General features: G+C 39.5%; 1 protein-coding gene across 1 annotated transcript; it reads left to right on the plus strand.

Moving 5' to 3' along the window:
- Positions 1 to 8,228: 8,228 nt before the first annotated feature.
- LOC135712912 (insulin-like growth factor-binding protein complex acid labile subunit) lies at positions 8,229 to 9,710 on the plus strand. Its single transcript, XM_065236008.1, has 2 exons — positions 8,229 to 8,334; positions 8,397 to 9,710. Exons 1-2 carry the CDS (start codon positions 8,300 to 8,302, stop codon positions 9,673 to 9,675), a joined length of 1,314 nt encoding a protein of 437 aa, XP_065092080.1. The 5' UTR covers positions 8,229 to 8,299; the 3' UTR covers positions 9,676 to 9,710.
- Positions 9,711 to 12,342: the final 2,632 nt, after the last annotated feature.

A 12,342-nucleotide genomic window follows, 5' to 3' on the forward strand; every position in this document is an offset into this window, starting at 1 on the left:
AATCGAAAGCCCTCATCCTGCTGCTACATTGTGGCACGAGCACATGAAGAACAATGACAGCCAACCGTCGTAAAATAGCTTCGATAAAACATTTTCCCGGCAAACAACTCAAGCTTGTTTCGTTATTTAGGTCCTGTTTGAATGCCGCCGCATGTCACCATGCCAGTCAGCGGCAGGACGTTCTTACGGCAAGTAGCTTGGCTTCGTGTTGTTCGATTTCGTAGAACCCCCAAATACAAGGTGGATTTCCGAAAGCTTAGCAATCGGATGGTAATTAGGTACCATCCGAATCTGATGCTAATTGGGAACTCCTTGGAAGAGCCCATCATGGGGAAGCATTTTCGAGTTTCCCATCGATACAGACCACACGAGCACCCGGTATTCGACACTACTTTGATTTATGTAAGTTGGGACATTTAAATTTGGGTGGAATTAATCCGACTGATTGTGCTTTTCAGATACCGATATATTGTCATTTAGTACTTCATCCACCGTCGGAAATCGTACGTCCTAAAACCCCTGAGCTTTTACTCAAGGCACGGATGGAAAAAGTAATGGATACCTGGGTTGATTGAAATCAAGATCCGAATACAATGGATTTACAACTACAACGCATTTGATTTATTGCCATTTGAAATGCGAACAAATTGAAGTGGATGAATTCACAATTCGGGCACACCATCTGGTCGTTGCCAGGTTTTCCTTATCGTTTTTGCTAAGTGTTCTGTCAAGCTCTCGAGTAAGTTTAGGAAGGGCCACACCCGGGCTCGTCACGTCCGCCCTTCGGTCCAAAGCTGTAAATTATTTTCTCCGCCCAGCAAACCGTCATCCTTTTGTTTTCTATCATTAGCCCAATGAAGCTTGACGTGCGTACGTGACTGTGATCTTTGAGCTCTCGGATGAGTTATACATTTCCAGCGAGCATAATTTACTGCCCAGCATCGGCGCAAATACGAGAGTAGAATTTTTCGTTTGTTGTTGACCATGGACCGTCCTTCCAGCAGTTCAAGTGGAGGAAACCCTTCATCTTCCGTAGAATTATCCTTTCTTAGGAAAGCTACTGTTGCTCTTTCTTAGTTAAGATGACGCTGATAATGCGGGTGATGATAATTTAATAAGCAGTGGTAGGCGAGGAGCTGTAATAAATAAATAAATAAGATGTTTTATCACGAATGAAAAAGCTGCTTGAATTACCCGACTTTCCGAAGGCCACATTGAAGAGAAACGAAAGATCTGGGCCCAATGTAGGTAACATTGCAGTGGTTAATGATTTATGGAATATGGAGAGTCTACTTTTTTGCGTTCATGTACAGTGTACACTTACGATTGTCGCAGAGATAAGCTTTGCGACTTGAGAGCATATTCATGGCAGTATACGTATATTTCGGCCTAATGAATTATGCGTCCCAAGGTACTTCAACCTAACCTCATTCGGTCTAATGAGAGGATATTATTATCTAGAAACTGCGAGTGGTAGGGTAAAATTTTCCACTGACTGTTTTCGGCAACTACCAATTTAATCGTTAATTTCGCTGTATTTTCTCACTAAAACACTTCGCTGAATGTATTTAAACGATTCCTCAGTCTTTCAGCTGTATTCTGATTTAATTTTTACGACTGAGCAAACCTGTTATGCCAGGTGTTTCTTCAAATGAAACAAAAGCACTACAAAATACGGCTGATTTCGAAATGCCGATAATACAACAGCAGATTAACGAGAAGTTCAAATAGAAAGGTTGCCGAAGAAAAAGAGGCTGCCGACAATAGTCACACTCACCTGAGAAGTTTGGAGTGTTGTCAATGCTGTCGATTGGAATGGTTAGAATATGTGTGCGAGTCGCTGAAAATTTGCTAATATTACTGCGGACGCTGCTTAGATTGACAATGATACGTAAATTATCTTATAATATATTACAGAATTTCCACGTTAAATAACACATCGCACAGTAGGAAAAAAATCGATATAAAAGGAGCAAAATTCATTATCTCTGATCAGCGCTGATTTAACCTTTGCAAATATAATCATTCTTATGGGAAAAAGTCTCAGAAATCCAGTGAAAATAGTTTCGTCCTGTACAGAATAGCGCAAGATGGGATTTTGGAGCATTTTACTCAACATGGCCAGAAGGCTACTCTCTGAGCCAGAAAAGTTTGCAGAAGTTCTTTATGTGGATGCTGATATGATGAAAAACCTTCGTTTGATAATCTGTTTGACCTTGTTAAACCATCTTTTGAACAAAGGCAAGTTAGCAGAGTTGTACAACATCTTAGAAGAGTAGGTATACACAGAGTTTCTGTTTATAAGAAATCTACCTCCATGTATTCATAAATACAAACATTTAGCAGAATACGTGGATAAGGAGCTTTTCATTAATTACGAAGACATTTTTTTGGGATTCTTGACCCCCCCCCCCCTTCCTCCTGCGTAGACAATTGTTCATACATTTTGACGTAGAACTACGTCTTTGTCGACTATACTGGGGTGTAACTTTGACATTTATATGGAGGCGAACCAGCCTAAGGCTGGAAGCCTCCCTAATAAAGATAAATTAATTAATTAATTTGACATTTATAGATGAAATTAAAATCCAAATACACCAATCGATAGGATATTACTTTACAAATATGCTGATACTTTTTCGATTTTCCATAAAAAAAAACTTTGAAAAATGTACAAATGATAATTTTATCACTGTTTTCATGAAATAAACGTTTTCCCCAAACCCAGTCATCATAATCGAGTACCATTTGGTTGCACATCGTTCTGCTTGAACCTAAAAAGACATAAAATAGCACTGCTATCGTGCATCTGCTCATGATTCTCTGCTTGAACGTCAAGCAGTTTAGTTCGGTTTGAGCTCGCTCTCGTGTTGTTCGGAAAGTATTTTTTTGAGTTAGTGTTCGCGCTCTTTCTTTCGTGGTTTGTCGTGCGTGTGTGTGTGCCCCGAAATGGGGAAGCATCGCTCGCGAAGCCCGGTGAAGGACCAGGATGCCGGTGAAGGAAGCTCCGGTGTGTCCACATCGAACAGGTTTGCTGTTCTTCCCATCGATGAGCATACCCAGCCAGCTGCAAAAGGAAAGCGCAGCAAGAAGAGGAAGAAGAATCGGAGCCAGTCCGATTGCACGATTTCTCGCGGCGATGCTACTGCGACAAACGGTAGTGATGTCGGAGATTTCGGTGACGTTGCCGACACAAGCACGGCAAAAGTAAAGCTACCTCCGTTGGTAGTAAAAAATGCCCATCTTAACGATCTCATCGCAGATCTGGCTTCGCTGGGCGTTAAAGCCGAATTCAAGTTGGGCAGAGTCGGCACCAAGGTTATGCTCCGCACGAAAGCGGAGTATGACTTGGTCGTTGCCCACCTGAGGACTACCAAGGTGGAATTTTTCACCCACGACATTCCCGGCGAGAAACCATTCAAGGTCGTCATCAGGGGTCTACCGAATTTTGACCCGAAGCTGATTGAAGCGGAAATCAAGAACCGCTACAAGCTGGCCCCAACTGCCGTCTTCCGGATGACAAGGAGGGACGAAAACGTCAAAAGGTATCCAGATTGTCTTTTCCTGGTGCATTTCCAAAAAAAAAAAAAAGTTTTTCTTGAAATCATAGTATCTCAAAACATAGGACCTCAGTAACGACATCTCTCTGGCTTCTCGCGGAAAACAAGATTGCTCGCTAACTCGCAAACAATATTGCATAAAAGTTCTATAGAATGTATAGAAACGTCAAAGTGATCCGATGCCAGCGCTGTGGCGAGTAGTTCGCGGAACTGATAATATTCAAATCAACCGTTAAATGCGTGAACGAAGATACACAATGAAGTGTTACGTCTGTTTGTCTGTGGTTCTTCGTCATACTGCGGTCGTGTCTAGAACACAACGCTTTAATTTTTTTTATTTCTATGGGCCGTGGATAATTTCCAACCCCCCCCCCCCCCCCCCTTTCCCCCTAAACTGTAAACGTAGTTTATAGACAGCCACTAAAATTTTAAGATAATTCTATGCATTATAAACAAAATAATTTAGTTTATTTTAAAGCCATTTCCCTTGAGTTTTGTGAATGAACAAGCTGGTGAATCTTGCCAATAAACTTCTCCAGAGGCCAATTTGTCAGATTTGATGATGTCTGCATTGACTCGTTCAGACCCCAAGATCGGAACATTGGTTATGGTACACAATTCTAAACGAAGAATATCTTTTATTTATTTATTTATTTGGAGGGAAAAGCCCACATGAGGGCGCAAAACCTCATCATTTCAGTACCAATAGATAGCATGGAATCCTACAGATACATTTACTTGAACTAAGTCCTTAACATATTAAAAGATATTAATGATAACATAATTAACTTAATTTAAATACAGAAAACAGAAACCGTCAGGAAGTTAAAAGTACATTATAAAACAGATTCTTGCGCCTAACACGGGAGATATTAATATCAAAACAGTTATAGCTCAGAAACCAATCGTTGAGATATTGTCAAAAGTCTAGCACTGCTTCTTGACGCCAAAATCGGCCTACAGGTTCTAAACTCGGCCTAACGCATTGAAACGCCATTGAAACGCCAATGAAATATGAACGGTCCCAGATGACTGCCTTGAGGTACACCATAAGAAACAGCGAACGGTTGAGAAAATGATCTCCAATCTTCACTGACATATGTCGTCCGGTGAGGTATGAGCGAAGCTAATCAAGAAGGGAACCGTGAAAACCAAGTCTCTCTAGTTTGGACACTGCAATTTCGTGATTGATTTTATCAAAAGCAGCAGAAAGATCGGTGTAGATAGCATCCACTTGATGACCTCTTTCCATCTCGTGTATGATTGATGATGGTATTGAACGAGATTTGTAGCGGTCAACCTCTGCGGCATAAATCTGTGTTGTTCAGTCACGATGTAACTAGAGCATGTGTGTTTTAAATAATCTAGCACCAATAGTTCAACAAGTTTGAGACTGGACATAAAGCAACGATACCACGGTAGTTGGACACCAACTGCTTATTGCCTTTTTTGAAGACAGGTAAAACAAAAGAATCCTTGCAGCACTCGGGAAAGATCCCAGAATCCAAAGAGAGGTTGAAGATGGATGCTAAAGGTGCGGCCAGCACTCCAATACTGTTCTTAATAACCACGGAAAGGATTCCGTCAGGGCCAGTGTTGAAAGAATTTTTCAAACGAAGGCTTGCTCTACGAACATCATTAGTCAAGATAGGTGGATGCGGGCCAATAGCAGAAAGTACGGGAACATCACTTACGGCGGCTACGATGTGCTCGTTAGGTAAATTTTCTTTGACGAAGACACTGCTGAATTGTGACATGAACAGGTCAGCGATTCCCGTATCCGTATCTGATTCTTCTTGATCCGTATTGTACATTGTAGAAGGTAAGCCCGATTCCTTCCGTTGATCGTTCACATGATTCCAGAAACTCTTGGGATTTGCTTTGAGTTTAGTTTGTAGATGGCGCTGATGGGCTTGATAAAGCTGTTGGTTGGGCCGCTTATACTGTTTGTTAACGAGGTAGTACTTCCCCTTCGATGCATCCGTTCGAAGTTTACAAAATGTCTTCAAGGCTGCTCGTTTGGATGACTTCAGTCGCTTGAGTCGGTGGTTGGTTCAAGGAGGGATACTATATATGGGTGGAGTTGTCATGGGTACGAACTGGTCGATCGCATAGACGACAATATTCGAGAAAATAGACGAGGCAGCATTCGCGTCACGATCTCGGATTTCATCGTCCTAGCTGATGTTTTCGAAAAAGGTTGCCATTCCCTCGAAGTCAGTCCTACGGTAGTCATACGATACGCTGTCCACGGTAACCCGAAAAGTGCAAGCCTGATATAAGTGAAATGATAACTGCAGAGGTGAATGGTGTCTACAACGTTTAACTAGTGGCACCCTCTTGAACCGAGCAATTAGAGGCGAGTTCACGGCTAAGGAAACATAGATCAAGCAGTATATGATTTTCATTGGAGATCCCGTTCCGTTGCAGAAGATCAGCAGTATTGTAGCAATCTAGGAGAGATGCTACTAGAGGTGTAATGTATGAGCCATTAGAGCGAGGATGAAAGAACCCTTCCCCTTATTCTGCGAGTCACGTGACTCTCTGTCACCGGTGAGGTGACAATTGTCACCTCGTGTGAGGTGACTCTCCATGTAAATCAAATGGAGAGTCACCTCACACGAGGTGACTATTGTCACCTCACCGGTGAGAGAGAGTCACGTGACTCGCAGAATAGGGGGGCCTGTTTCATTCGATGACCAGTTGACTGAAGCAAGATTTAAATCACCAACAACAAGGATTTCGTCAGTCGCATTCATTCTTCTGACGAAACATTCAGTCAAAAAATGGGAGAATATTTCATGAATCCTCAATGCGAACCTTGTAACAATGATGACGATTCTGATGAATTCGATAATTATAGTGACAGCCACGATGAAGAATAGCTATTAGAGATGTTACTAATTATAATTTTGGTGTAGAAAGCCCCAAACAAGTACTTTGATCTTATGATTTTAGAAAATTTATACGGAAAGAAATCGAGTTTTATATCAACTACCTGCATCCTAACCCTGTCACTGTAAAAAGATAAACTGTCACGTCTTAACCTTGAGTAAGCCATGAATATATGATTTCACGTTACACGCATCATAAACAGAATCGATTTGATCAGCAGGGTTAATATTTTTCATTATTTTTCATCAAATCCAATATCTTTGTATTTTCTATTTACTGGTTTATAGAAATGATCGTTTGTAGGGATATAGATAAAAAGATAAGCGGTAAGGAACATAATCTGTAAGGAATTACCTACAAGGAGCAGGTAACGAAAACACTTCGCTGAATGCATTCGAACGATTCTTTAGGCTTTCAGCTTCAATTTGATTATATTTTTACCACTTAGAAAAGCAGTCTAGCAGGGCTTTCTTGAAAAGAAACACACGCACTATAAAATGCTGCTGATTTCGAGCTGCCGATGAAAGCACAGCTGTTTGACACGCAGCTCAAATAGAAAGTCGCTCTCACTAGAGAAGATTGGAGCTTTGTTAAAGCATTTCAAAACAGTTTTTGAAAATTATTTCGACTGAAATTGATAGAGCAGCTGGCAGCAAAGCATTGTAAAAAAAAACAATAGTTTAAATATGCACTCACCAGATGGCACTGCGATGACATGACGGTAGTATATAAAGTGCCTTATTCAAGTAATTTATTAGTGGGATATCATGTTAATTAGATATCTTTGGTAGCAACCAAATCTGAAGGGTCGGGACAAAAGTGGCTTTATTTTTGCCGTTTTGAGCTGAAAATGCCGCTGGGTAGATTGATCTAGGTTTTTATCATGGACTGCAAAACAAAGATAAAACAAGAATTGTTTCTAGGATTGTCAACGGTGTGGACTTATTGGAGTGTAAGCTTTAGAAAGCAGACGATTGCTACATTTTCAAAATTTTAACCGGCAACATTGACTGTAGCAATACAACTTTAGAATGTATGCATACATGCACTAGTCTGTCAGCTACGACATCAACAAATCCTGTGGATTCCTAGTCACCGAGCCAGCTATGACCAACATAATCCATTAGCTGAACCTTCAATTAGGTCTGTTTGGATTTTGGTTTCAATAACTATTAGTTAGTCTCAAAGAATAGTATTAAGTTGTTTTAAGCAGTCCGTACACACTTAGAAATTATCGCCGACTTCGGTAATTTTTACCGAAATCTGAACAGCTAATCTATTCGGTAAAATTTATGCAATTCAATTAAATTGCTACTTTGAAACTAAATCTCCACTAAAATGACAAGATTTGATCATTTAAACAAGGTTGAACATGTTTTGAATTTATTTTCAAATTCAATAGCCTTTAAAATGCTGGTCAAAGTTTTACAGAACGTTCAGCTGTTCTGATTTCGGTAAAATTTACCGAACACGGAAACAAAATCTTAGTGTGTACGACCATGTAGTCAAAGATGTTGATCAAAACAAATAAATAAATTATGAACTAAATTGAGTTTTAATCGCAAATTAATGATCAAAATATTGTAAACAAAAGAATGTGCCCTACCGCAATCTTGTAGTATAAACATGAATCAATAGCCGTTTCTCAGAATGCAATCGGGAAGAGTTTAAAACATAATCTTATACTTCTTGGGAGAAAGAAAAAAAACGAAAGCAATCATCGAACTCGAGGCTCAATTTACAAAACAACAGATAGCGGGGAAATACCGTTATAAAACTGGTAGCATTGATAGCACTCGGTTTAGTTCATGTGAATCGTCCGGTAGTTGAACAACATAAAAGAAATGGCGATTGCAGCAAAGCTTCTCACTATAGTCAGGTAGTTTTTAATTCAATTAACTATATATTGATCAGCAAACAAATACCTTTCACAAATTTCAGCTTAATTTATCTCATTTCCACTTCACACGCGAGGGACTACAAGTGCACGTACGATGAAGATGAGCTGTGTGTATTTCGTGGTGTTCAGTTAAAGTCACCTGATCAATTTACTGCAACATCCTTCTCTGCAAACGGAAAGCCTCCTCGAGAAGTTAAATTTGAACTGTCTTCGATGACTTCAGTGCCAGTCGGAGTATTCCAAGCGTTCCCAAACGTTGAACTACTCGATGTCAGCTTCAGTGGCATGAAAAACCTACCTAAAGGTTCATTCGCTTCTGCCAATAACGTCAGGGAAGTCAACGTAATCGGGAACAAAATTCAACTGTTGGAAAATAATCTCTTCGAAGGAGCAGCTAAGATTAACAGCTTTGACGCCTCGCAAAATAGCATCAGTGAAATTCAGGAAAACGCATTCAACGGATTGAGTCAACTAACAGTACTGAAGCTGGATAACAATCAAATTACAACGCTTCCAAACGGGGTTTTCACTCCATTGATGTCACTGGAAAGTGCTGATTTACAGCATAATTCTCTATCCAAAATTGATGACTCACTATTTGAAAGCTGCACATCTCTAGTCTCCCTGAACGTTTCTCACAATGCTCTTCAAAAGTTTGAGCTAAAACAATTCCAACGAGAATGGTCCGTGGACTCCATCGACATAAGCTTCAACCGGCTCAAAGCAGTCAGCATACCCAATAATCTCAAAAAACTCGTTGCATCGAACAATCAACTGCAATCGGTTCAAGTTCTAGGAAAGGACCCCCAGCTTATATTCCTCCGTTTATCTCACAATAAACTTACAAGCATGGACCAGATACCCAGCTTCAACAAAATCGTAACCCTAGACCTTTCATACAATGACATAGAGACAGTTGATTTTAGCTCAGTGACCAAGTTCAAGAACCTGATTTTGCTTAAATTGGACGGCAATCGACTGTCAACGGTATCTAACTCGCTTACCACCGATTGGACCTACCTGAAATACGTTCATTTATCACATAATCAATTGACTCAGTTGAATTTGGACGTGCTCAAGACCCTGCCAAGGATTATCACGCTGAATTTGAGTTACAATAGGCTAACCGAACTGCAAGCTAAGGATATCAGTGATAATTTCCAGGTCATGGTGCGGTTGATGATTCAAGGAAACGATTTCAAGTGCGATAATATTGCTGCTCTGGTGAAGGATCTCAAATATGCCATGGCTGAACACAAGGTTACCGTTGATCAGTGCAAACGAGGTCAACGGTTGATGAGTGGAATTTGTTGTTCGTAAGTTGTGAGCATAGAGCAGTTTGTTTTCTACGTTGTGTTCCAAATGATAATAAAAGATTAAATTCCCAACATTATTTAGGGATTCAGTGCGTTTTTCTATCCATTGCATAGCCCTGTTCGTAACTAGTTTCAGTGAACTTATAGGGTAAGTGTGTCAGGTTTAGAACAAAGTTTTGGTCCTAGGGCCGAAATTACATTTTAAATCGATTTTCATGCAAATATTGATGGCAAAGTTTATGATCTAACAGTGTATCGAAACACATTTAGTAATGGTTTAAAAATGTGAAATTTAAGATAGGGCTAATTTAGAAGACTACTAGGGCCAACAACTCGTGTGGCAACAAGCATCCGGTGTTTTCTTGCGTAAGGTATCCTTTTTGTGTTCATTGCTTTGCATTATTTTGTTTATCTCTTTATTTGTTCCAAATTCAAATCAATTTGTCATGTTTCAACCTAAGTTCTCCAGCTACAAGATCACGCTTAATTTTCGTAGAAAAAAATCAACGAGCAACAAAGTAGTGGAAATGGATGTAATGTTGGCCTAAATGCCCCTAATTTGGGCCAATACATAAATTCAGCAATCAACCAAAACTATCCATAAGTACCGTCCCAATGACGCGTTCATCTAGATAAAATTGATAAATAGCAGATTTTTAGCGATGGGCCTAATCTTAGATCTATGGGCCAACATTAGAGCCATTTCCCCTATTTTGTTACTTCATACGTTATCATTGTTATATTACACATTATATCATTACATATCACAACATCATATTACATTACATTCCTGAATCGGTTAGCTTGAAAATATCTTATCAGAGCGCTCCCCAATATTCATATGAAAAACTACGATACAAGTGAATAATTAAAATTTCCCCCGCTAGAATATTTCAAAACCACTCGATTTAAAAGTGTAAGCACATAAACCAACCTTTTGTTTTTTAAGCATGAATTTCATGATTGACCACCCGCGGATGCTACTTCGTTATTGTCAGATGCCAGATGTAATTACACAGAGAACTAACAATCATCCTCAATGTGTAAAACTGGTGATCTAAAAATAGACAATACCTGCACCGGCCGCATCCGAATGCAGGTCAAGCAAGGATTGGGTAGGAATGTGTTGACGTGATACTTGCTTTGTTGGTAGCCGAGAAAAGGGCCTATCATTGTTGATCGATTCTCTTCATCGATTTTCTCTTTCGCGAATAACCAGACGGCAAATGCATTTCCCATTGAGTGTGTTGTTTCAGGCGCAAGCTAACATCATCTTCTGTCGAACTGTGCTGCGAGCTTAGCGAGAAATTCGTTGATGTTGCCGTAGTAAATAAAAGAGAAAGTCGATGAAGAGAATCGATCAACGAGGATAGGCCCTTTTCAAATGTTACGCGAGAGTTCTCTTCATTTCCACGAGAAATCACGGGAATGTTGTATAAAAGGGTTGAGTATGCAGTAAATTTTGTTTTTGCTGAATTACAGTGATAGGTTTGAGTGAAAAAAAGCGGCCAATGAATCATGAATGTGAAGGAGCATGAAATTAAACTTATAATGTTCTGCTCGGTAAGCAAAAACGGTCGCTCTGAGGCCACCAAGCCCCTCATATTACGTAACATCACTTATAATATCATTATCATATTATCACATACAAACATTAAAAGAGCGTCGTGAATATGCAATGGTTTCATTTGTAAACGATATCGTTTCGCAGCGCATTGACTCCACAGAACTTTTATCAAAAATAAATTTCTATGCACCTACACGGCAACTCCGAAATCGAATGCCAACTCCGCAAATGCCTTAAAACATCATCGCACAAATTATGCAAAATATGGGCCATTAAACCGCATGATGGCCTCTTACAATCAATACTGCGAAACCATTGACTTTACAATGTCTCGGCATAAACTAAAACAATATTTTTACTCCATAAAGCATTATAACTCATAAAAAATAGGAAAGTTGACACTGCTTAATTTTTATTAAAGAAAAAATATACTCTTAAGCTTTTGTCCAAAGTTGACGAAATAAATAAATAAATATTCGAGTTGTTGTAGCAATTCAAACCCGGCACCGACACAAACGACGATAATTTTCTCAAAACACGGTGAGTAAGCAATGTTACTATGAAACTCTTCAATATGATGGAGCCTTAGGTTTTCTGCTCAGTAAGCAAAAACGGTTGTCTGAGACTGTTGAAAAAAGCTTATTGAAATCGATAGATGTACCTTAATTTACTTATTTAAAGCTTTATAAACGTTGACTGTCTTTCCGATTCAACACCAGAAGTTTGATGTAATAACAAACTGAATGAGTGTAATTTGCACATACATCGACGGTTTAATTCGACACTTCACAATTGATTTAATAATATGCTTTATTAGACGTCTAATAAATGTTAAATGTTAAATGTTTTCTAGCTTAAAGACTGGAACGCGCAAAAATTTGTCGACAAAAAAAATCGTTCGTTTATTCTTTTGGTTTGCTAAATCTGAACTGCCGTGTCATCCGCTTAACCACTTCCATTAAATTTTGCACGGTGGTTTCATCGACCTTATTCGCCGCCGAACGCCTGTTAGATTTAAACTGCTGCTCGTTTTCCATGAATTTATTAGTTTTTTTTAGATTCCGTTTGACCAAGGCCCAATACCGTTTGATAGGGCGGAGTTCT

The sequence above is a fragment of the Ochlerotatus camptorhynchus genome, unplaced genomic scaffold, assembly GCF_037179485.1.
Source record: "Ochlerotatus camptorhynchus isolate MF236.1 unplaced genomic scaffold, CSIRO-AGI_Acam_v1.1 ptg000516l, whole genome shotgun sequence".
Lineage (NCBI taxonomy): Eukaryota > Metazoa > Arthropoda > Insecta > Diptera > Culicidae > Ochlerotatus > Ochlerotatus camptorhynchus.